Below are 26971 nucleotides of genomic sequence, written 5' to 3'. Positions count from 1 at the left end.
GAGAAAGAAAATAACAAACATATTTACTACACATCTTTGAGAATTTCAACACTTGCTAATCCACTGGTACTACTGGCTGCAAATTTGTCAGCACCAAAGTCTCTGAAGGACTTCATTTCTTGGCAGAACTCAAACATTGCAGTGTTCACCTTACACCCACCTACTGTCATGTTTCAGGCTTCAGATTTTCCTTAGTCGTTGCCACAGGATCCCAAATGCAGAAGATTTGTGCACTTCCAACCCATCCAAAAGCACCACAACCCTGTTTCAAAGGCTGTACTTTCTGGATGACTAAACACACCATCATGTTCCTAGACTTCTCCCAGTTGCACTAAAAGCTTTAGCCAACAAATTCCAAGTCTGCCTGGTATTCTATTATTTACAGAGCAAGATGTGTTATCCAAACTTCCCCTGATACAAGCTGAACTTTTTGCCCCCTGACGTTTGGAGTACACCGCAATATTTGCACTACTTTTGGAGGAAACACTTAAATCCAGTTCAACAGAAGATAAATTACATAGGAGCACATCGACTAGATCAGACACCAATGGGGATGAGAAAGGCATTGGGGATAGTCTAGGAACAAAGGAAGTACAGAAATATATCCCTATGATTCAGGGACTTCCTGACCTAGAAATTACTGTCTTTGTATTTAGGAAAGCTTATTTGAACAGATAGTGCACTTGGAGTTTCAGTGTACCGTGGAAAATGGTCACCTAAAGCAGCAGCAGGGGTTTGGTGTGGAAAGCAGGAAGACATGCAGTGTCATGCAGTCTCCTTGAAGCTCTCATTTTCTGTCACACAGTGTCCCCCATGTTACATGAACTAGACACTCAGCACTGGACTGTTTACAGGCTAGACATCATCTCTGGACATCACAAGCCAGTCTGGCAAGACAAGGCAAAAGGAGAAGTCTCTCCCATATTCAGAATGCTAAATTAAGCATGTAAGAAGCTGTTAAATTAAGGAATTAATCATTAGTATGGGCAATGTCAGTTCCATGAGTGATTATATTGTATCTACAGAGAATGAAGTTGTCCAGTCCTGGACAAAGCAGGAACACTAAGCTCCTCTACTGCAGTTTCAGACCAAGTCTGAAAGGCACATTTACAAAATGCTCATTAGGGATAAAATCCAGCACCCCTAAAAGCCAGAGCATGCAGGTTTTATACCAAGCACAAACTGTGCAAGTCCCTTTTCAAGGTTTAAGTGATCCAAAGGCTTTACACTGGCACCCTGCTGACTTTCTCCAGGATGGCCCAGTGCTTAAAACTCAAGCAGTGCAGAAAAGCTTTTCAACAGGTTATGACAGGAAGGCTCTGCAGGAGGAATTAGTCTCTAGTTCATTGCCCAGTTTTGATAAATACCTAAAATCCCATTTAGAAAGTAGAGTTCCTGCAGTGAGGAAGAAACCACATCTGCCCAAAGGTGAACTTAGAAGCCACCTGAACTGAAGGGAAGATGTGGAAGGAAGCAAGGACAAGCACATAAGCAAAGAGGAGAAACTTGGTATTGAAGGAAGTACAGGAGGTACTGCAGATGTCTGTTAAGTGGTTCACAGCTTTAGAGTGCCTTGAACCCACAAGCCACTCAGTTATGGCCCTTGGAGCGAACTGCAAGGGAAGCCAGGGTCAAATAGACTTTGCAACACTTTTGGTGATTGTTGTGCTATGAGGAACACACAGACGTCAAAGCCAAGAGGATTATGGTTGAGAAACGGGACTCCAGGGTAACCCACCCTCTTTCCTCCAAATCACTCACTTCTGAAAGAAATCCCTGCTCTCCTGAGCAGCTGCACAACACCAGAGCAACGAGAAAGAGTCATGAATTACCTCACCACAGCAGGAACAGGGAGGTGGAAAGAGGAAAAGGAGGAGGCAGAACAACATCCAGAGAAGAAGAGTGGTTCAGGAATACAAAAGGGAAGGAGGAAAATCACATGGCAGTAAAAAGGAGACATTCAAAAAGGTTTAGAAAAGAGTAGGATGTTCGATTTAAGAAACGAAATAATCAGTGCCACAATGCCTGGAGACCAGCCCAGAAGCTCTGGCAGCAGGACAGCAAAATGGCAGAATCTACATCAGGAATAACTTCTTCTCTGAGGCCCTTTTGTTATTCAAAATACAGCAATCTTGAAGCTGGAAGAGTAGAAAGTATTTAAGTGCTTTGTTAAAGGCCTCCAGAGATGGTCAATGTAGATTCAAGCTCCTTGATCCTATAGAAGAACTACAAAGGCCCACCTGAAAGGTGATACTGAGCATTTGCCACCTCCTGAAACTCTGTTGTACCAGCCCATGAAACATTTGCTGTGTGCACACAGGTAGCGGCATAACACTGTCATCCTCCACAACATCCAAACAGAAGTTTCCTTCAGTTATTTTTAGCTTAGTGAGAAAAACTGAGCTCTGATGACTGAAACATCTCTGAGCTGCTGAGGACATCTTCCAGTTCCGAGGACTTGGCTATTCCTCTGTTTGGGCGAGAGACAGCAAGAGGAGGAAGATGGTGCTGCATATACTGCACATTAAGTTGAACACTTGAGGTATGCATCTCTGAAGCATTACTGTTTAAAGTACCTGTTTTGTATCCTGAACAAGGTGCACAGAAAGGGAATAAAGCAGCAGCAGAGGAGGGCTAGGAGCTCTGCACCACTACTCCAGCAAGTCCTCACTGACTCATCACACCTTTGAGACTCTGGACAAGAGGAAAGCAAGATTAAAAGAGATGTATCTGAAGGACACACAGAGGTGGTTGAGTTGAGAAACAAAGTTCACACTTTTGTGTTGCCAGTCACTCAGCATCTAAGATTCTTTTCTTCTGCATACACTTACAGAGGGATGAGATGGGACACAGCAGATTTCTAAGTTTCCCATCTAACCCATTCCAGCCTGAATATGTGGTGGAAACTCCAATGCCTGCTGTTTCTTGAGCTATTTCAGCCTGCCTGCACAACAGGCAGAAACAGCTTCAGAACCTTCAGAAACAGCTCAAGCACAGAGCCTGGCCTGCGGACAGCTTTTGATCCTGTTCCACACTTTAGAGACCATCTCTTCACCTCCTCAGGTGCCAGCTGTAGCAATAGCTATAACGCTGCGCTCGTTGATGTGATTTAACTGCTGAGAAGGAGATACTGGAGCCATGCTCCGCAGCATGCCAGTGATCCAGAGCTGAGGGATTTAGATTACAGGGAGGTTTTTTTACACTAGTCCAAGGATGTGCTGTATAACATGAGATAATTTTTGCTATATATTATAACCAGACTTAATCAGCAAGCCATGGAAAAGGGATTAGCATCTAGAAGGAGCACAGGTCTTTCCTGTGCCCAGGCAGCTGATGATGCTGCAAAGCTTCTGCTGCCATCAGTCTTTGTCCTCACCTGTCCCATCTCACATGGCTTGTGACAATAATAGACCTCAAGGTTTCCAAGACTCAAACTCTCTCCTTATGTAGGTGTAATACAATAGCCCAGGCTGCAGCAGTCGCTGCCTTTCCAGAGAGTTCCTCATTTCTGGTGCATGAGACACAGCTCTAAGAATAACACAGTGTGGATAGTAACAATAAGCAAAATTTCAGTCAGAGGGTCACTCCCTCCCTCCAGCTGAAACCAAGATCTCAGAGCAGCTTTACAGCAGGGGGTTTGTTAGGGCCCTTTTCAAAGGCTTGCTGTGACTGCTCTGGGATGTGTCTTACCTGCCTGCGTACTTTGATAAACAGAAACAAATTGTTTCTTTACCTTTTTTTGGCTGAGCTAGGTGGACCTTTGGATTCTCTTTGCCACTTTGATAACGTTACCTACTTTCCTCCTTTTTTCTTTTTTCCTTTATCTTTCTGAATTTTCCTGTTACAGAAAACAGTTATCCCGTGTCTGAGACCATGGAACATACAGAAATGATATTGATACTAGAAATTCACACCATTCTCATAGAAGAAAAGCCTTCCTCCTTGGAGCAATTTTGCATATATCCATATAAAACTACTAAGCTGTCTTTGTGTAACACTTGCTTGTTATACTGTATTTAGGTTTACAAATACATATGAGGCCTGGTGAGGGAATCTGGACTGTCCTAGCAAGGGATTAAGGTCCTACTTAAAAAAATAAATGTGTGGGCTCCTGTACACTCCTGCTCACAGAAACACAGTCCTCCTCAGTTCTTGTGAACCTTTCTTTATTCTAGCCCTAACCTCTTAGCATGCTCCTTAAGACAGCACCAACATCCTAAGGATACAGAGGCTCAGGCTGGTAGTTCTTGACTTTCTTCTCAGTCATTTCAGTCCTAGCTCCTGAGGCAGGTTAGCTCCGGGCATGGCAGTGAGACAACATAAAAATGCCTCTTGCCAAGGGCAAAAGCCTCATTCCCTTATATACCTTTCCTAGCTTGTCCCTGAAGCTCAGAAAGTATTGAAAGAGAACAGCCTATCATACAAAGTAAGAGTTAGGACTAGAGTTTGGACTTCTTTTTAAGAGCTTAATAAAGCAAACCTTCAACTTTTGAAGGCTTAATGGCTTGAGTTCAGCCAAAATCTAATCTGCTTATTTGAAAGGATGAAAAGAGAATCAGAATACTCAGAGATAGGATGTGTAATTCTGAAGTTGGGTGGCTGCAAATTTTTCTCAGTATCAATCACTCCTATTCCTGCCATGCTTGATTAAAAGAAAAAGCCTCAAACTAGGACAAAGATTACAGAAATCTGCCACCACAAAGGCTGTATTTCAGCTAGACAAGATCTTTGGATGAAGGCAATAGGGTGTGTGTGCTTTTTTTTTTAAGCAAACAAAACCTCTGCTTTTGACTTCATAAGTTTCTGACCTTAATTCAATAATCTTTCTCTGTAACAAAGATGTAGTTTCTGAGCAGCACATACACAGCTTTCTGAACTGTATGCACAGGGATCTCACCAACCTGGCAGTAGTAACAGGGAGCTCACACTTTGCCTGTATACTAGGGCCACTAAGAGCAGAGATGGTATTTCCAGCCTCAGGCAACACAGTTGCTTGGATAAAGGTGAGACTTAGGCTGCATCTCAGTTTGGCTAGCAAGGGAAAACCTGTACCCATACATCTGGTCATTCAGGAGGCTTTATCTACAGCATGCTGCTCACAGCTCCACTTCTGAGTTATAAAATGTTTAGGGAGGCAGCCTACAATTTATACCACAATTATTTATTAAGCGTAGGCAATGATTACATTTGGTACAACTTGTACATGAAAACAACAAGGCAGCTGCAGGTACCACATCTCCACACTTGCCCAAAGGTCAGCAGGGACAGCAGAGCTTTCAGTGTGTTTACCAGGACAGCAAAGTGCAGCCAAAGCCTGCAATAACAGCACAGAAGAGCAGAGCCCATAATGAAGTGGCACTGATCCTGTAGAGGGCAAGTGAACAAACAACAAGCTGTGAGAGGAGACATGGGAGTGCACAGACAGGCAGGGCAGGAGCCCTCTTACAGAAGGTGGTTAGATACTGGACAAGTTCAAGACAGATTTTATTTAGGGGTTTGATGACTTTTGTCTTAAATGTGATTTGCTCAGACAGAGGCTGAATCTCTACAGGCTACTGCAGGAAATTGACTGGAAAACCTGCCCTCTTGGCAGAGGGTCTGGAGCAGTGGGCAGCACCAACCCCTCTGGTTTCCATAGGTCTTGGTGAGCCTGAAAGGTTCTGTTCAAAGCTTTCTCTGAGAAACATCCATCTACATTTCACACATGCATGCGGCACAGCTGCCTTCACCAGCTAGAAACTCACTATTGAACTTGACTCCAAGTATCTGCTGCTACTGGGCTTAATGACTTCAGTCCAACACTTGGCTTTTAAAGATGTCCTGTTTGTTTGTCACTTGCCAAAACAGTGGCTCCCTCCCACTTTGCTACAATAAAACAATCTAAACAGTTGCTGTTGACAATAAAGATAATATTGACAATTAATTACTGTAAATATTTTAAGTGTTGTGGATCCTTCAGTGAGAGATGACAATGACAGACCAATTACCAATATAAGAAACGAGTCACAATAGATGAAATTCCTTGGAGACTTGGCTTCTACACATGTTGAAATCATTCTGTAACTGACATAGATGTTGTACCTAGAGAAGCTCTTTTAAAATAGCTGCTGGGATGATTTCTGCCTCATGAATGACAAAAACAGATACAGAGTGGAGCTGTATTCCTCTTCAACCCTGCCCAGGCCCCAAGGCTGATGTTGGACGATTTATCATCCTACACACTTGCTAAAACTCCTTCAAAAGACATTATCAGCATGTGCTCAGCTGGGCTGGCCACACTTTTTTTTTTCCCCTTTGAGCTTTAGAAATGAAAAATGTCTTTTTGAACAGTACTCTTTGGGGGAAAAAAAGACATCTAGGGTTCAAGAGGTTTTAATGTAGACTGAGTTTGGATTCTGTGTGCCTTCTTTCTATCACGTAAAGGAAAAGTATCAAAACATGCTTTGTGTTCTACACCAAACACAAGATTAGTTCTAATAAAAAATAAATTTTCTTCAAATTTTCATCAAATTTTAAGAAGTTTTCATATCTTTTGGTACATTTCTGTGATCTATATTAATAGTTCAAATGGACAAAACCCTGTCCTACTTCTCCCTGCCACCCCTCACAGAAGGACATGTCCTATTTGGCTTTGAAAGGAACTTATGGAGGCTTGTAGAGGGGGAGTTTTTAAAATACATTTCTGCCCAAAGAGTAAGGACCATATCATTCATTGTTAGACAAGCCTCTTCCTTGTTTTCCAACTACTGTTACTGCTACATCCCTGAAAAATAGATGCAAGGGGCTCTGCTCGTACTTCTTGAGCAAAAATTCCACTATTCCTATATACCCTTCAGTGACAGCGCGGGTGCAAAAATCTCTATAGTCAGCCAACAGGGAACGGGACACCCCTTGTCAGGGCAGGTACCCAGAGTGAGGGACAGCCCTTGGTGGATGCTGCACAGATCCTGTGCAGTGCGGTCTGGAGGATCAGCAGTAGGACAGTCCCCTATGTTGTGGGGTCTAGTGGAGCAGCAGCAGCAGGGCAGCCCCTGTGCAGTGGGGTGTGTGGGAAGCAGCAGTAGGACAGCCTCCACAGGAAGGGACCGCAACCACCCTCCTGCACTGCAGGTCCCCTCCCAGTGAGAGGCAAGAGAACATCCCTTTCCAGCCCTCCATAAAGGCTTAGAGGAAGCTGTACACTGACTTTGCTTCAACTCATTTAAGTAGGTTATCACCACCAAGGGAGCAAGAGCCTGTAAACAAACCTGTGCTTTCGCATCCTCCCTGCCCACCTGCAGTACCAAAGTGTGGCTCCAGAGTGAATGCAAAGGGACTCACTGAAGAGAGCTGCATCAACATCAGATCCAGCCCCAAACTTCCAGGATGAATCAAGCTCAGCAAAACTTCATATGTTCCTGGGCAATTAGTTTGTGCATTCAAACTTTTCTCCTAGGCTCAGAGGATGCTGTAAAAGGAAGGCTAATATTCTGCTATACTTATTGAAGTCTAAAAACAGACTCAGGGAAAGCAAGACATATACCAGCTTGAGATGTTCAAACTGAGAATCCTGCATATGCTCCAGCTGGGAAACAAGGAGATTTGGGGGGCTGGGTTTTACAAATCTGCTTGTCTATTTCATGAAGGTGTTCAGGGTGACTAATGAGAGTGCTGCAAAAAAGAATGCTCTTTAACTGACAGTGTTCTGCTACACTGCCATGTGGCAGCAGGTTTAACACCTGGGACTGTTCACAGATGTGATGTCAACAACAAATTGCATTACAGTGTACATCAACTGAAAACAGTAACACATGTGATTTTCCTCACATTTCTGAACAGTTTCATTCTGGCTGGGGTGAGAGTGGCTGGAGAGAATCCAGGCAGAAAGGGACCTGGGGGTACTGGTTGATAGTAGGCTGAACATGAGCCAGCAGTGTGTCCAGGTGGCCAAGAAGGCCAATGGCATCCTGGCCTGTATCAGCAACAGTGTGGCCAGCAGAAGCACGGAAGTCATTCTGCCCCTGTACTCAGCACTGGTTAGGCCACACCTTGAGTACTGTGTCCAGTTCTGGGCCCCTCAGTTTAGGAAAGATGTTGACTTGCTGGAAGGTATCCAGAGAAGGCCAACAAAGCTGGGGAGAGTTTTGGAGCACAAGCCCTATGAGGAGAGGCTGAGGGAGCTGGGGTTGCATAGCCTGGAGAAGAGGAGGCTCAGGGGAGACCGTATTGGTCTCTACAACTACCTGAAGGGAGGTTGTAGCCAGGTGGGAGTTGGTCTCTTCTCCCACACACCCACCAACAGAACTAGAGGACACAGTCTCAAGCTGCACCAGTGGAGGTTTAGGCTGGATGTTAGGAAGAAATTCTTCATGGAAAGAGTGACTGGCTATTGGAATGGGCTGTCCAGGGAGGTGGTGGAGTCACCATCACTGGAAGTGTTTAAGAAGAGACTGTATAAGGCACTTGGTGCCATGGTTTAGTTGATTAGATAGTGTTGGGTGATAGGTTGGACTTGATGATCTCAAAGGTCTTTTCCAACCTGTTTCATTCTATTCTATTCTATTCTGTAAATATCTCCTTTCCTATTACCAGGTTAATGAACATCTCTAAGATGGAAGAAGGCAGCTGAAAACTCATCTCTGGTTTTGAGACTGAACTTATTTACAGGAATTTTAAATCTCTCCTGTTGTTCCTCTAAATTATCTCTAATTCTGCAGATATCTTACTTATGCTTTAGGTTCTCTGCTTCAAAGCTGCACAAGCCTGCAGAGACTCCAGGCACGTGAACTCAGCTGCATGCTCCAGGAGTGTGTGTCCCAGAAATATGTATGCATGAAACTAAGAACCAAACAGCAGTGAAAAATATTTTGCTCCATTTTCTGGAACACTCTCAAAGAAAGCAGAGGAAGGAAAGAGAAAGTTTTGGCAGAGTCTTCACATTCATGTGGACCACAAAATGCAAATCAATTGGGGGCTCTCTTACCAGTACAATAAATACTCGATTAACAAATGTGTTGTTCTCCGGGAAGCACACCAAGAAACCACCTTAATATGAACTCTGTTAGAATGTACATTTTACTCTGCTGTCTTTTCCAGCGCACACACTGATGCCCCCAGCTCTCTTTGAGTTGCTCTCTCCCATCTCTAGGTTCCTTCACACCACCTTTCCCAGCATCAAAGAGGTTAAAATCCAAAATGTCATTTACTGAAAGATTAGACACAGAAAAATCTAGGAAATCAGAAAAATAGAAAATGTAGTCTGCCCTGCCACTTAGCTTGAGGTAACTTTAACTTGATAAAGAGTACGTTGCCCTGAATTGGAACAAGACCAGGTTTCAAAATGCATGAGGAGTTTAAAACACAGGGACCTGAACAGGTGCTGCTGAGTCCTGTTCTCTCTGTACAGTGTTTTATGGCAAACAACACAGAGATCACAGGAAGGTGATGCTGATTTCATGCACACACAGACCACCCTGCCACTGTGAATTCCCAAACTTCTCTGTCTGGTCCCACACCAGACTAAGGACACACTCAATCATTTCCACCTGTTGAAGACCACAAATATCCTCAGTGACTGTGAGAGACTAAATCTTGTCTCTCTTGATGTGGCTCAACAAAGATAAAATAATTTTTGCTGCTCACCCAGACAATAGCTGATGTGTATTGGGCAGACGCCACTGGAAGGACTCTCTGGAAGGTGCATAAAGATTGCTCACCAGACTGCACCTGCCCTGGAAATAATGGGCAGAGGCCACTGCTGTCAATACTCTCTGGAATATGCATATTCACCACCTAGACTCATACCTAAAATCTGTTTAAAAGATCTGAGCAACTACTGGCTCAGGAGAAGGAAAACATGGGAGAAGAAAAAGACCTTGACAATGCCGCTGAGAAGAAAAAGAGGAGAGAAGGAAAAGCCTGGGGCAACACTGCTCTGAAGAAAAACAGAGAATACCAGGAGAGTAAAAAATGACAGAGACATCGCCATGCAGCCTGGAAGAAGCAGACCAAGAGGAACTTTCCCTCCATGTCCTAAGATCTGCCTGCTGCAAGTCATGGAGCTGAAGAGGCTGCTCAGAGGACAGCACAGCCAACAAAGATGACCTCTCCTCCACACCAAAGCTGCAGCACCCTTCCTCTACAGACCCAAACTGTCTTGGGGGGGTGAGAGGTGTGGTAATATAATTCCTTTCCTCTTCTCTCTCCCTTTTCTCTCTCTCACTCTCTATTCTCTCTCTCTCTCTCTCCTTCTGATCCATCCACTTTATTTGTGTAATAAATAGTCTAGCTCTTGATATTTTGGGCTCATTTGTGCCTCTAATTTCATAACACAGAATATTTGAAAGAACTGAGTCTCTTTACCTCTCTGGACTGAGGCAGTGATGCATCCACAGTCCAAAACTACTCCTGATCTCAAGATATCACTGCAAGAAATCTCTTCTTCTGTGCAAGAGACTCTTCCTCCAGCTACTCAGCGTGCTGTAGAAGCCTCTCTTACCCAGCCTTCAGGACATCTCACTTGTCCTTCCAGGTCTGGTACAGGAGAGCATAGGCCTTTACCACACCTGAGAGGTAACAATGGGAGGTGACCAATCTGCTGCACCACAATAGTGCTTAATCCACCCGTATTACATGAACCACCCACAGTCCTGAGCTTTTCAGCACCAAAGGATAAAAATGGTTTGTTCTCTTCTGTCCACATATCCCGTAAAAGACAACAGCAAGGGTGCAGAGGAAAGATTCTCCTGAACTGTTGGAAAGCATCATATTTCCCATTGTGGGATGAAGAACAAACATTTCCTTGCCTACGCTGGGGCATAGCCATGAAACTACCAGCACCATCAAATCTAGTAGTTGCTTTACAGAGTGAAGCAGTGGTGACACGACAAAAGACAGTGACATGGTCTTCAAATGTGGCCTTTCTTATTCCAGCCATCCTGTCGCTGCCACACAATATCAGCAGCTCCTAGAGAAAAGCTTCTGCAGGTGAGTGCTGTGTCAGATTAGCTGCTTAGTGTCATCCTGGCCATTTGCTGCTGGCAATGGCCACAGTGAGCTCCTGAGCCAAATGCCCCATCCCCTAAGACTACCTCTTGTGGTACTTGGCAGAGTGGTCTGTGTGCTGCCTGACTGGAGAACAGCACTCACAGCATGAATAATGATGCCTTAGCTTTGACCTCCCACTCTCCTAAATCTCACATGGTGGGAGGTATAATGCTTAGCAAAATACAATAAAACTAAATCACAGCAAGCAGGCAAGTGACAAGCAATTAACTTCGGCAAAACTCCATAGCAGAAACAGTTCTGGCACAGGAACTGAGCACGGGCTGGGGAGGATGACCAAGGCCACGAATGCTCTGCAGCTTGGCAGCGCCACATTCCCAAACTGCCGACCAGCAAACTCAGAGCAGTGGGTGCTGTGGAGACACAGACCAGGCACCTTCCACCAGGTGCCTGGGAAAGCACAGAGCAATCAGATCTCCTGCAGCATTGTCCTTATGTCATCCTGCCCCAGAAGTTTAATTTATAGTGAAATGAAACTCTTTAAACAGATTGGTTTGTATTCATGGCTAACAAGACAGAAACACACCCGTGAAGTAACTGAGCATGTTTTTTGTGGGCTTCTGCGGGGCAGCATCTCTTCACAGAAACACATGGAGATGATCAAAGCCTTGCGTTGTGCCCTTTCAGGAAATCAATCATTTGAAACATTCTTGCTGGCAGGAAACATTACCAGGTACTCACACGCCTCTACTATTTGCTTATCTCTTTTTCCACAATACAGACCAGAGCTTGACCATAAACAGCAACAATAATCCTGTAGCACTGGCGTCCAAGCAGAAGCATGTCCCTCAGAAATGCCAGATTCAACACTACAGCAGAGAAGCAAAGCTGCACATGTGCTTCCCAGCTCTGCCAGAGCCATTAGCCTGGCCTCAGCTCTGGCACTGCTGGAGCCCTACTGGGAGGAGAGGCAAAAACAGCCAAGATAGGAGTGAAGCTCTGTGTTTTCTGAGTGATCACAGCCCGAGATGTCAGTGTCAGAGTGGGGATCATGGGGTTGGGTTCACACCTCAGCAGCTTCTAACAGGTGTCTGTCAGGTTTTGATCTGGATGAAAGTTAAGAACTTTTACCAGCTAATTCCTACTCTGAATTTCCAGGCCACAGCTCTAAAGAGACACAGACTTGCTAAAAAAACCCAACAAACCCAACAAAGAGATATGACAAAATTCATTCCACATTTCCAGTTTCACAAACATCTCACAAACTCCTCAGAGTAAAAGGACGTTCTGCTCTGAACCAAACTTTTAGTGTAAGAACCAATATGCTTTGTAGGTTTTACAAGCCAGTAGTAAGCACAAAACCACAGTGCACTTGCTCCAACCTTACACACTGCTCACCAGGACCTGAGCTGGGCTGTGGAGGACATTCAGAATGGGACACTGCCATGTTTTCTGCTGCTGCTGCACAGCAATGCATGAAGGAGAGCATGCAGCACTCCGCTTTCTGAACTGCAAGTACTTTACCTCCATCAATAGTCAAGACAGAGGAAAGAGAAAAGGCCACATCAGCTAAAAAAATGCAAATGTAACCATGGAAAGAGCTACAGCTGATGGCACTGCCCAGAAAATGTCTGATCTGAAAATTCCCTTTGTTTGACAGCATATGCTCCTGGGGGACTGCAGTGTGAAGCCCAGTGCTCCTCCACACAGGTGATTAGAAATGGTAGGGTAGGAGCTCAGCTGTGAAGTCCTCAACTCCTGCCAATAAGAGGGTTCCAAACTGTTATTGTAAATAGCCCCTTTTGATGCCCTAAAATCCTGCAAATGATAAGCACATTCCTGACAGATCAGGCTTTCCTGCTCTGTGTGCAGGTCCAGTTGCTGCCTATACAAACAAGAATGGACCTCCTGGGACCAGAGTTCCTTTGCAGCACTGCACACTCTTGCCTTTGCCTATCATTCAATACATACAATGTCCACTTGGGTAGGATTTTCCCTATGCAGCTTTTTGTGTAACTCCCTGCAGCTTGGCTAATTCTGTATGCATAGGAGTGCAAACTAACCTCCTATCAGCTCACAAGTTAAAAAAAAAAAAGAGATAGAAACAAACACCAGGTTACAGAGACTCTCATCCACACAAGGACATGCTTTCAGGTCCTAGGGTGCTGCTATCACAGCTGGGGGTCACACCTGGCTCTCCCAGCAAAGCATGTAAACTGGTGTGCAATTCAATTACACTGACTGATTAGGACTAGCAGATAGCAATCCTCTCTGCACTGTAAGAAAAGTTTCCTGTTTCCCGTTTCTTCTTTTCATGCACTGCTCCTAGTTCAGACAGCAACACAAACATCCTTTGACCTGTGTAGATTAGGAGTGTAAAGGGGTGCTGATGCTTCCCCACTGCATCAAGGGCTTCACCTGCATGAGGTGAAACAGCTTCCCTAATGGAAACCATCCTTTCCTAAGGAAAATCATCACTCCCTGAGAATGCTGGGCTTGCTCCTGACATTCTGCATCTGGGGAGCTAACAGTGTTACCCTCCACAGGGCTTTAGGCAAGTCTTGGCTCAGGCAGTCTGATAGGCTAGATCAGGGGTCTTGCCTGAGGTTTCAGCTGATATTCAAAAAATCCATTGGGGTGATGTGCAGCATCACTCAGTAGAAGAAGGCATCAGAAGCCTAGGAATACCTGGGAGCTCAGCCCTGAGCTGCAGACAGGCAAAGTTACAATTGTTGTCAAAACATTTAAGCTCTGAATCTGAAGCCATGCTCTAACTGGCTAAATCTTCTGAACACGGCTTGTTTCATTCGTATTTTCCTGCACATAAATTTGACAGGCAGAAACACTTGTTTTGTCAGAGCTCTAAAAGCCCCTGATGTTCAGCACTGATCTCTGGCACGCTGTAATTTGCTCCCCTCTCTCGAGGTGACACTCCCTTTCCAGTCAGGGCCCTTCAGCAGGATGCAGGAGTATGTCAGGTTTCCTGGAAACCTGTCTGCAGCAGCACAACCTGTATCTTCACAATCATCTGCTCCATTAGCTGTCCTCAGACACAGTATGAAATGTCGTGCGCCTCCACGCTGACTTTTAGAGACCATAGCTGTGGCCATCTAGGGAAATTCTGGGCACTTCCCAACTAGCCACCCACAGGATGAGCCTGGAGGAGGAGGGTTTGTGTGGAGCAAGAGAAAAGCAAACACTGGTGTGTGTGAAGGGCTGCAGCTGTTGAATGTGTCAAGACAGTAATGTTTGGATTGAGCAAAGACAAACAGATGTAGCAGAGCTCTGCAAGGAAAGGACAGCTCTGTTACCAGTTCATGTCTTCCTTAAATCTTCCCCACATGAGGGCTAGGCCAGCTCCTTCTGCCTGGGCTGCCTCCCTCAGCACACCACACAGATACTGTCAGTATCCCAAGCATCTCTGCTGTCCTCTGTCTGTCCACTCAGTCAACCACACTGAGTCCCTGAGAAATTTGCCTTATTTCAGCCATGGTTTGCTTGAACTCCTCAGACTCACCCCCACCACACCCCTCCTATCCTGAGCATTGCCAGCACAAGTTACAACTTCAGGGGTTTAATAAAGCTTAAATAACTACCAAAATTAACATTTTGACTGCAGGTTTGTAAGTGAAGAAATTAAATAATTTTACTTTTCCCTTCACATTTGGCCAAAATCAGCATGAGTTGAGAACTTGCTTGACTTGATCTCTGGCTGCTTTTTACAGATAAGTTTTTCTTCAAAAGACAGGTATAGATCTAACAGACTCCTGTTCACATACTGGATGACATTAACCACTACAGAGCTGGGAACTGGCCAGAACCAACACTCTGCTAACTACTAAGTTCCAAGCTTTTCACTTCTACAGCGTTAAATATTTTCAGCTGCAAAAATCCAAGTGCTTCCTAGGGCCCATTCCAAACATCAAATAACCAGCAACTCATGCTGGAAGAGCTGCTGCTGATTAAGGCTGGAAGTTTACCAAGGTTGGGAGTTAAAAGTTGGAAAAACATTTTCTGTTTTACTCTTTTGCAGAACGAAAAGAAGCTTCAAAGTGCTGCAGCCTCCTGTAGCACAAAGCCTCCTGTAACACAAAGCTGAAGTCTCTGATCACCTCTTCTGTGGTGAGATTTCATGGCTCCGTGTGAATATGCTGCACTCGGAATGGCACACAGTACTTGTCCCCAGGGGCAGGAAATAAGCGCACATGTATGCTAACACAACATAACACATAACACACTATATAATTTACTTTCCTCCATTGATTTTTCTTTATTCCAAACCTCCAAGCCAGGCTTGACTACAGCATCTAAGGCAGACAGTATGCCTGTGGGAAGTGATGAGGGATACACATAGTGTATTCTAATTTAATCAGTGCCATCCACTCTTATTGAGGTATTTGAGATCCCTCTGCCTTACTGACAGGAGGTGTATTTACAGGGGAGCAAGCAGGAAGCAAAGGATGAAATTTAGAGTTAACAGCTGCACAGAGGCTAAAGAATTTTTGCCTGAGAGATGAGGAATGGGGAATAGAAGCAATCACAGGTCCCTAAGTCCTACCCACCCCTCTGCAAACCCCACACCAATGTGAGCTCTGGCACAGGGTTGCTGAGGAGACAAGGAAGCAAGGTGCAAACAGCTCCTGCAATCCTATACCACCCATTGCAGGCATGTCCCACCCATGGGGCTGGGATGCCTGGCTACTGTGGCACTGAGCATCCTCCCACACACCACTTGGCACTTCAGAAAAACCCAAGTTTTTAGCACATTCTGACAATCACTTTTTGGCCATTGTAATTTTGCCAAATTTCTTCTGACTGACTCCTTAACATCCAAGGATTTGCTGCTGAGTGCTACTCTGTACACCTGTTACAAGGACACTTCTCGGGCAAAATCTGCCTGTCAAACCCTCAGCTTCCAGTGCAGGCAGCTGACCATGTACCTGCCCTGCCAGTCTGTGCCAGGTGACAATCAGAAAAAGACTAAGGATAGAAAACAAAATGTCAGTACCATGGCACAGCCAGAAGAAACCAGATCAGACATTTCTTCCATTCCCTCACACACACACACACAGAGAATCACCTCATTCCTTCACACACTTGCAGGCTCAGGTCTCAGACCAGGGGAAAGGATGCTCTTTTTGCTCCAGAAGGAAAACAAGTGGAGAGCAGAGATCTTTATTCACAAAGTACTCAGTACATGAGGCTGTACAGTCTAAGTCCTGAGGACACACATTTGTTCTCAGCAGTGGCAGACTGTCAAGTTTCTCTGAGCAGCAGAAGCATAAGAAGGGCAATTTTCAAAGCTTTTCTTTATGTCAAACCTGACCAAACTTTTGAGGGATAAAGCAAGCCTGTTGCTCCTCCCAGATGAATTTCAAAGGCCTGTTGAGAATAAAGCTGCCCTAAACAGTTTGCAGAAAGTGCAGAATGGGCAAAGTAAGCACCAAGGTATCTCAGTATCACAGTGTAACTAAGGTTGGAAGAGACCCCAAGGATCATCCTGTCTCCACAGACCTCATGACTAGACCATGGCACCAAGTGCCATGTCCAATCTCCTCTTGAACACCTCCAGGGACAGTGACTCCACCACCTCCCTGGGCAGCCCATTCCAATGATGAACAACTCGCTCAGTGAAGAACTTTCTCCTCACTTCGAGTCTAAACCTCCCCTGGTGCAGCTTGAGACTGTGTCCTCTTGTTCTGGTGCTAGTTGCCTGGTCCCCTGCTCGTATCTAACCCCTCTGCTCTGCAGCAACAGGTTTAGGTAGGGCTGACCAGGATCAATTCTTTGAAACACTACTGAACCAATTTTTCTCCTTTTAAACAAAGAAGCACATTGTTCAAGTGCATGGAACTTAAAAGGCACAGCCATGACCAGCAGTCTTGAATATCAGACTGACATGAGCTCATATGAGGACTTACCAGTCAAGCAAGTTGACTTGAAACTTGGGCTGGTCAGACACAAAATCTGATGCCTTTGTACAATAAGCCATTTTGAAGCAAACTTTCCTTCAAAACAAAGACTTGAAATAGGTTACCATAAAAATGGCTCAACAAACTTTTTAAGCCGAGTGAATCCCTGCTGTTAACTCTTGCACAGCTGTGCCAGGCTCCTCTGGATAGCTTAGGTCTGGGTGGTCTTGGATGAAAATACAATTACATTCAGGAGACTCAGATTGCTGACAAAGTGGTTTTGCTTTCTGCTGGTACACTCAGGGCAAGAGTTGGGACCTGCAGCTCTAAGGTCAAGAAGATTCAGGTATTGAGAAATATTTGAGGTATGTCTCACTTTTATTGGTGGGGGGAGGTTAGAGAAAAGAAAGAACAAATACAACTAATCCCTTATTCCTCAGTTACCTTTTTCTACTGTAATTGAATTTGCCCACAACTGGCAGCACAGCCATCCCCATTGCACACTAGCACAGAGGTATGGCAAACAGTTAAAAGCAGAAATTCCCCTGCTTTTGCAAGTTGCTAATCCTAACATTTCCATGACAAATATGTCAATGGCTGATTCTAGCCACAATTTTGGTCATGATTTGCTGCAGACTGCAAATACACATTTAAAAATCTCTCTTTCTGCAGCTGATTGAAACCAGAGATGCATTTGTGTGTGCATTATCTGCTGTGCTGGCCTTCTGCCTTTTCATGTTGTTGTGGGCTTATTTCTCCCTCCTTCCCCCCTAATTCATTTATTGTTTTATTGCTGATGTTTCCTGGAGGATATACAAGCAACTTGAAATTCTCAAGTCCATCTTAATCTTGTATCTAAGCAGTAACTGCCAACCTACTTAGAGGACCAAGTGTTCCTCTTGGTTTAGCTGCCACTTGGTCCCTATGAGTTTTCAATGTTTCCTACTGTTCCCAGTACTCCCCCAGTTGTTAATACCTTTAGGGTTTTTACAGCAACAGTAAACCCAGAGCCAGAGGGTAGATGAGGCTGGATGATACCTTGGAAGACAGTCTCCTCCAACTCCTTCATCAAAGCAGAATTAACCACAGCAGGTTGCTCAGGACTGTATACAGTTGTGCTTGGCTTTGAGCATCTCCAAGGATGGAGGCTTCGCATTCCTTCTAGGCAGCCTGCTCTCAGTGTTCAGTCACCCTCACAGTAATATATATATTTATTTTTCTCTTTAAGTGGAATTCCTTGTATTTCAGTTTATGCTCATTGGTCCTTGTCCTGTCACTGGGCATCACTGAGAAGAGCCTGGCTCCATCAGCCCTATTCCCACCCATCAGGTATTTACATGCTCTAAGATCCCCTGAGCCTTCTCTTCTGCAGGCTGGACAGTCCCAACTCTCAGCCTCTCACCATATGTCAGAGATCCAATTGCTCAATATTGCTCATGGGCCCTCGGCCCAGTTAATCTTCATCTGTACTGGGGAGCCCAGATCCCGATACAACGCTGTAGATGCCTCACCAGTGCTGGGCAGAGGAGAAGCATCACCTCCCCAAGTCTGCTGGAGATGCTCTGTCTAGGACAGCCCAGGAGGATGCTGGCTATCTTCACTGTAGGGTACATTGATGGCATATGGTCAGCTTGTCCCTCAAGACCTCAGCCACATTCCACAAAGAGCCCAATAATATTGCTCAGCTGATTTATCATAGAATCACAGAATCAATAAGGTTGGAAGAGACCTCAAAGATCATCAAGTCCAACCTGTCACCCAAGACCTCATGACTACTAAACCATGGCACCAAGTGCCACATCCCATCCCCTCTTGAACACCTCCAGGGATGGTGACTCCACCACCTCCCTGGGCAGCACATTCCAATGGCTAACAACTCTCTCTATGAAGAACTTTCTCCTCACCTCCAGCCTAAACTTCCCCTGGCACAGCTTGAGACTGTTCTGGTGCTGGTTGCCTGGGAGAAGAGACCAACCCCCTCCTGGCTACAACCACCCTTCAGGTTGTTGATTTGAGGTAGAAGCAAACCAAACATGATAGAAGGACAGACTGGACTGTCTTTTACTAGGCCAACACAGGATGACAAAAAAGGCAGACAGAAAGAATCCCAACTGTGAATGGAGCTTAAATGACATCAACTGGATCAGAGGAAATAATTTCTAATTAAGTGCACAGATCATGTGTGGAACTGCCCCCAGTCACTACCCAAAGCAAATGGCACAAATTTCATCAACTATCCAGGGACTCCCTAGTGAACCAGGAAAGCTTCTGTAGCTGTACTGCTAGGACCGCAAATCTATGAAGCCATGCAGAACACAGGGTGTGGCTTGTAAACTGCCCAGAAAAAATGCCCAATTATTTTGAACTAACTTTTCACATTCAAGCCAGATAAATGATCTCCTCCTCTACAAACCCACAACACTGTCCCCTCCCAGAGACATGATCTTGCACTTGATGGACCACTGCTCTCAACTTTAAGGCAATTTCTGCACTACTCTTGTCTGTATTGATTTAGGCTCTCCTTTTTCATTAGAACAAGGAATTAAATCTTGTACTCTTGAATAGTGCCACAATACATCCTTCAGCCTTATTGCCCACAGCTGGAACAATGAAGCCAGTCACCAGTCCCACTGCCAGTGCCCCAGACCCAGCCTCTCTGCCAGGATCAGCCATGAGGTTACTGATTTTAACCCATCTCCAGAAACTCCTCACTTCAGATATGACCTGTTTCTTTTACCTCTTAAAACAATATACTTGCATGGCTTTTGCTTTTAGCTTATTACACCAAGGGTACACAGCTTCAGATACACATGTAAGCTGCTTAACTAAAGGCTACAAAAGTTGTCTTCAGACTGCTTGGATTAGCACATTGGCCAAGGTGTACTGCAGACATGTGGATCTAGCTCTGTTGGAACTCTGTCTTTGAGATCTTCTCATAGCAGCAGTATTTAACCCCTGCATAAGTCCTGAAATATTCAGACAAACACACATATAAATCTGATAAAAAATATAGTAGGTTATAATTGAATAATAAGTGATAAGTGCTTTGCCCACCAGAGGACAGACTCAGTGATATCAAATGGAGCAGTTACATACCAGCATCATTAGCAAGCTGCCCTTTGGCAGAGAAAGCCACCCCCACAGCAGGCTGCCACAACCACCATGCAACCAGGAGCAATCATTCTCCTCTGCTCAGCACTTGTGTGAGCACACCAGAACACTGTCACAAGTTTTGAGCTCCACCATACATGGATACACTAGGGTATGGGCCAGCAGAGGCTAGGAGGATGGTCAGGAGCTGAAGGAGATGCTGGGGGAACAGGAGGACAAGGAATCCACCATGTAGCACTGACTGATTTCCACTGTTTAGCTCACAAAGAACGATTTCAGACTTTTGAATGGTTTATTGATGAGAAGCTGAAGTGAACACCAACCAGCCCAGGAGCACTTGTGGCAAACATTCTGCCATTCCTGTTTGGAGAACTGGTGGATCCTCTGGGCATCAGTCTAGAGGAACATCTTCAAGTGTCTGAAGTCAGCTGAAACCAGCAGTATTGTTCTGTAATGTCCTTTCCTATCAGGTAAATAGTGACTAAAAGGTCTGAAACTCTGTACTGGCTTTGAAAATAGCCAAGAAAATCCCAGGAATTTATTCCAAATTGCTTTTTCCAACTGGGTCCACACTAACTAGCAAGATGATATGGATACCACCCCAGAGCCAAGAGGTGATAAGTCTGGGAACACAAGCTTTGATAAATATATCACAACAACCACTGTCAGCAGGCATGAACAAGATTGAATCCCACTGTAAATGCTGAAATGTGTGAGCAGATGCTGGATTTTTACTGCTCGTGAGCTTCAACTAAAAGCAATTTCTCTATCCACAAGAGAGCTGAGCCAACAAGGTAGTGAGAACAGATACATTTCAGCCAAAAGTTATCTACATTAATTTAATGGCAATTAGAACCAGCCTCCAGGTTTCTGGCTGGTAGGTAAGTCACCCCTTCACGTCACAGCAGCCACCATGTCCAGCACTCCATGTTCAGCTCTCCATGTTCAGTTCTCATATACTTCACAGTGCTGAAGCACGACTCTTGAAGCTTCAGGTGTGACTCAGTGCTTAGACAATTAGAGTGATGCTTGCATTATAAATAATATCAGACACAGCCAGATAGCTGCATGGTTATGGCTGTGTTGTAACAACACAAATAGGTGAACTCTACATCCCTACACACACTCCAGTGTAAAATTTTGCCCTGCTCTACCTGTCTTGCACAAGGAACACAAACTTCTACACTTGCTCACCAACTTGCCACAATCAAATTCCCTGTGCAGCCCTTCCCCATTTCTCTGCTGAATGATTACTTGTTGTTTGATATTTCCCAAGACAATTTTTAATTTAAACTGTTAGAAATATATGAGCCAAGAAACAGATCCAGTGGAGAAAGAGACCTCCCTTAGAAATAGAAACTCTTAAATGCAGAGGTTCTGGCAGGGAGTATTTCTAAGCAGCAAAAAGACTTGTCCAAGTTACAGAGTCTCTCTTTTTGTTTCTGAAACAATACTTCTTCTGTGGGGTATGGATGTGCCCCTAACAGGGCTTTCAACTTTCTGCTCAGCAGCACCCTGGAATTTTTTAATTAACCCTGAAGGAAATTGAGCAAAGCTTAAGCAAACACTACACAAATCAGACTTCCTGAAAAAATCAGCATTTCACAGCCAATATTTATGGATTTAAAGATTAAACTCCCAGGGATTACTGCTGACTTTCTCATTTTTCACAAGCTTCTCCTCCTCTCCTTCTTTATGGAAGCATGCTGATTCCCCCCCCCCCCCCCCCCGACAATCTTTATAAAGCACACAATACTGCACACCTGCTCTTGGAGTACTGAATATGCAACACTGACTCTAACAATACTTTCCCAAAAAGAAACCACAAGATACTGGGAAGAGTTTGCCCTGTATCTACATTTTATTCCCTCCTTAAAGGGTTTATAAAGGACGAGATTTGGAAATAAACAGGTCTTTTCTGCAAGTGCTCTGCATATGGAGCCACTGAGTTTCTTCTCCTCGTACACGTCTGTATGAAGGGTTACAGTATTTCAGATGCTTTTCACCCCGCCAAGCCCCTCCACAGCAATTTCCTCATGCCCACACGTTTCCTCTATCACCTCGCATCCCACTCTCCTTTGCAAATTACACCTCAGATAAACATTGCTGGGTTACTTGCAAGTGGCACATGTTCATTTCCCCCTCCCTTTCTAATACAAATTTCTCTCCTACCAAACACACAAGAGGGACAGGAAAAGCAAAACAGGAGGTCTTACCTTTTGATGGTCTTCTTTGTTTCGTTTGTAGAGAAGAGAACGTACCCATTACAGCACCCATTGCAAAAGCTACTTGTGAGTTTCTGGGGAGGATTTCTTTTGGCTGGGTTGTTTTTTTTTTTTGGTGGTTGTGGGTTTTTTTTGGGGGGGGTTGGGGCTTTTTTTTTTTGTTGGTTGTTTTTTGTTGTTTGGGGTTTTAAAAATTATTATTCTCACCCCACCCCCACCCCCCCCCACCCCCAGCCAGTGAGCAAAATCTCTGTGGAATGCCCCCAAGAACAAAACAAAATCAGAGGAAGTCAAGAGAAGAAAGAAAAGAAGAAAGGACGAGGGAAGAAGCAAAGCACTGCAGCTCAGCGTTCAGCAAGCGTTAAGCTTTGAGGGTTGGGTTTTTTTAAGTCAACACACATGCACTGACTCACAGCCGGCTGCACTGTTATTATTCAAAACAGCTCCCCATCAAAATTTAAATGCTAGGTAGATTCCCTCAGACCAGAGCTGGCAGCAGATGCATCAAAATATTTACTGGAGCACAGCCACATAAACACACAGGCTAATTCTTCCTCCCGCTCCCTTATGGCTCCAACCAGCAGCCTGGAGGTCTAGCGAGGGAGCAGTAGCGCATCTCTCCCAGTGGATGCTAAACCGGAGTCCTGTAGACATGCTGAGGGTGTCGGGGGGAAGCCAGGGCTTTGGGCTGGCTACCAATTCGGAATGAATGAAAATCTTCTGAGTGGGAAAGGACAGTGAGGGAGGCAGCAGAGCCCCAGCTGTGCAGACTGAATGCTCCTGCTAGTTAAGAGTCTGACAGAAATGTAGGAAGCAGCAATCTCTAACAGTCTTCCTAAGCAGAGAAGTCAGGGGGAAATAAGTGCAACAGGGGGAAGAGAAAATTTCACCACAATCCTTTTCCTTCTCATCCTTTCTCACACACTAGAATCTCGTGGAAGACTGCTGTTAATAACTTATTTTCCTGCAAAGCATGTGCACATGCTTTGTAAGGAGACTGAAACAAGAAACTGTTGAAATCAAATGTTGCAAACTTCTGGTGCTCAGAGGAGGAGGTAGGACAATTCCCAACATCTTATTGAGTTCTGTCATATTAAAAAAAAAAAAAAAACAAACATCAGCTACACATCTTGTTTTCTCAAAAGATAAAATGGCAAGAGCTCAGTACAAGAGAGTTAAATACACAGAGGTCATCAGAACCAGAATCATTTTACTATCTGCATGCTGACTGAGAGGAAGGCAGCATCTGTGCAAATACTGCATTCCTCTGAAGCAATTCATTCCTCCACCAGAGACCAAAGTACCTTCTCTCAACAGGTTTCCCCACCTTCCCTCTAACTTTGCAGTAAAGATTTCATCAAAATTGGATGTCAGGGTACCCAGAATGAGAAGCTTGAGAAGTTGCACAGTATCACTGTCCCTGCAGGTAAAGCCCTGTGCCTGTGCTCACATGCTGACAGCAATGCTGTCTCCTCATGCACAGGTGTGCTTGCATCCCCAGAGCACACCAGCAAAGAGCCTTCCATTAGTGGCTGGCTGCAAAAGACATTACACAAAATAACTTGTGTTGGGGTTTTTTGCCTTGTTTCAAAGCACAGCTCTGCTCCCTGGAGTAGGATCAGGTCCTCTTCCCACTGGAGACAACAACCAACGTGAAATGGAGCCAGACCACACTTGTGTTATATCCATCCTGACTTACGTATTTCTGGTGTCTTTGTCAGCCTATACAGGGAAGTAGAGGGGGAGGTTGGCTTTTTCATCATGCAGAAATGTGGACTACTGCCAGAAGAAGCCACTCTCCCTAAGCACAGTATCTAAGGATGTAATCTCTGGTTGATCAGCATTCCCTCCTACAAGGCAAAGCTGGCAATGTCCATCTGTAGGACTAGCAAGGGGATGCCTCAGGCACACCCGGATTTCAAAGCTTAGGGCATTGGTGAAATTCCATCTGATGTGTTATTTTTGTCTCCCCAAGTACAGCAATGAGCATCTGAATAACAGGAGCACAAATAAAACCTGAACGCTGCCTGTTTATAGCAAGCCCTTGTCAATCACTCTATCAGATAGTGGCTCCAGGAAAGTTCTGCTTTAAGAAGCCTAAATAGAGCTGGAAGTGACTGATTCCATTCCCCTTATGGCTATTTTAGGAGTGAGATCTAGGCAGCATTTGCCAGAGTTTTTATGTGCTTAAAATGAAAGGAATTTCATTCTTCATATTCCAGTAACTAATATTTGTTCAGGTAAGCATTTGACTGTCACCCAACAAGGAGTGCTTCAGTTTAAGGCAGAGGTGACCTTCTGCTCACCTGAGCAGCTACTGCTTTTCTGAGTCTGACTGTAAACTTAGTCCTTATGACAAGCAACTGAGAGCACACCAGAAAGAGAGAGATGGAATGATGCCACATGAGCAATGGCACAGAAATGCCAGGACTGCTTTCAGCTAGGTCCACTCAAATGTAGCTTGGTCACATATTTTTAATTGGGACCCACTGACACCAGCCCAATCACTGCTCAGTGGTCTGGCACAAAAGCACCTCCAGCCATGGTTACAAGCTAGGTCCCCTCATCATCAGGAATGCAGTTGCTCCTGTGATACTCCGGGCATGGATTCCTCCACGAGGGAAGGCAGGCGGGGGAAGCAGGAGACAGGAATCAAATACACAAGCAACAATACAACAGCCCCTTTGCAGATGCTGCCCATGCACCACAAGATCTGTCCATAGGCTCATGCCCTCTCTTCCAGCTATCTGACTTTTAAAGCAGTTCATGAGACACTGAGACTTGCCTATATGGAGGGGAAAAAAATCAAAATGAAAAAGGAAAATGTTCCTTTTCTAAGAGAATGAAACGAGAGTTTCTGTTGCTTAGCAAATTTTTAACCACTTGCAGCCTTACACTGTCTGTGTCAGAACAGCCTCTGCCAAGCACTTCTCCTGAGCCTAAGCCCAAGGCTCTGTGAATGACCTGTTAGAAGCATTTTTGAGCTGTGATCTGCTGATTGCAGGATCCACTGCCTGCATGGGTGAGAAGTTACAGGAAGCACATCTAGCCTGCTATGTTGGAACATCAGACATTCCCTGCAGCACCACTAAAGAACTTGTCCTTCAGGTCAGCTGGGTGCTGATGCTTCAGGCAGCAGCTCTTCATGCAGTCACAGACCAGCTAAGGAAGAACACCAAGGTGGAAAAGCGTGGTAGGAAATGAATAAAACTAGATCCATCTGGACCCTGAGAAGAAGAGGAAGAAGTGGCCACCATTATGACCACATTCAGAGACCTTGAGATGCTGAGAACCCTCTGTAGTGCAGCTCCCAAAAGACTGAATGTGCAGGACCCCAAGAAGCATGAGAAGGGTGAGAGCACCATTTCTCTCGCAATAGTAGTCATCATTTTCCTTTCCTTATTTCCTATTATTAAAAATAAAAATAATTATTTGATTAGACAGCTAATGTTTCATTTACACTAACTAATTCATTCAAGGTGTGTTTCTTTATTACAAATCTGTATCATTAGCTTACTGAAATAATCCCAGTTCCAAGCAGGAAAGCAGAGAGCTAAATCCACCAATTTAGCAACACACACAGCCACCACAAAGACCTACAGGGGTAGACTGTAGCAGCCATGGAACAATCTGCTCTGCTACTGGAAACCAACTTGATAAAGATAAGGCAGTTTTTTGTTGCTCTGTACCTGCAAAACCTGTTTGGGGACCTTTGTAGGTCACCATTTACCTTTTTTTCAATGTAAGGACATAGTAGGTCTTCCTGCTCTAAGTCTTCACAAGGTCAGAAGTCACCAAACACTTTCCCCCCCACCCCAGCACCAATTTTGTTTTGCAAGGCTTTCTTTCAAAAAAGCAACAGCAGACAAGAAACTGATTTAATTCTCTTTTCTCTCCACTCATAAGCCATTACAATAAACGAGGAAGTTTTCAAAGACATCTTTTGCACTCTATGAGGACAAGGGAACAGAACAGGAGCTATTAAAAGATTCATTACTGCACCTCTCCAGGCCCAAAGCAAATTCTCATGCTAGCTGGCTTTGTGAGAGCTTAAAAGCTAGAGGTCCTCCCTTCCATTTTGATGGAAATATATTTATCATGATAAGAAAGCAAGTGAATAATAATGCTGAGAAATCAGATAGAATAGATGCGGTACAAAGCTTCAGGATCATCTAGATTTTTATGATAAGCAGTGACAATATTAAAGTGTTGGAAAGCCACTTGCTTTCCAGTCTGTGCCAAATATAGTTATGCAAATACTAACAAAATAAAGGCAATGGTCACTTATGGCCAAACAACAGGGAATAAAAAACCTAGGCATTGAGGGCTGAGCAAGAAGGGGTGCTCCTCTACTCAAAATCCTGAGAAGGAAAGCAGAGAGTGGAGCTGGCATGTTGCATACTATTGCTCAGAGCAAGCAGATAAACATTGGTCTCCTGAAATCAAGACCAAATGGCCCTGCTCTGGCCTTTTCTCTTGAAAATACCAGAACAGGTCACTACTGCAGCTGCACACAGGTAAACATGGGCATATACATTTGTGTACTTAAAGGGAACAAGAAAAAGAATAAGTCCTTGTTCATCCTATATGAGGCAAGACAGTGCAAGCTGAAAACAAAACTACTTTATTGTCTACTGGCTCTTCTTTGTTGCAGTAATAAAAGTAGGCAGAACTCCACAGAGCAGACTTAATATTTGCCCTAAGGGTGCCACACTCAAAAATAGATATCTGAGAGCTCAC

General features: G+C 44.6%; 1 protein-coding gene across 3 annotated transcripts in view; it reads right to left on the bottom strand.

Moving 5' to 3' along the window:
- Positions 1 to 26971, bottom strand: part of KCNIP1 (potassium voltage-gated channel interacting protein 1) — a 379245-nt gene that overhangs the window by 230133 nt on the left and 122141 nt on the right. For 2 of the 3 annotated variants that reach the window (XM_054168339.1, XM_054168341.1), the window contains exon 1: positions 22223 to 22332. The exons of the other annotated variant lie outside the window; for it this stretch is intronic. In XM_054168339.1, the coding sequence (XP_054024314.1) occupies positions 22223 to 22283 (61 nt within the window). In that variant the 5' untranslated portion in view covers positions 22284 to 22332. Of the gene's footprint in view, positions 1 to 22222; positions 22333 to 26971 lie in introns of those variants that run through there. 3 annotated transcript variants of the gene reach the window in all.

The sequence above is a fragment of the Dryobates pubescens genome, chromosome 16 (assembly GCF_014839835.1).
Source record: "Dryobates pubescens isolate bDryPub1 chromosome 16, bDryPub1.pri, whole genome shotgun sequence".
Lineage (NCBI taxonomy): Eukaryota > Metazoa > Chordata > Aves > Piciformes > Picidae > Dryobates > Dryobates pubescens.
This window is presented reverse-complemented; position numbering and strand designations above follow the sequence as displayed.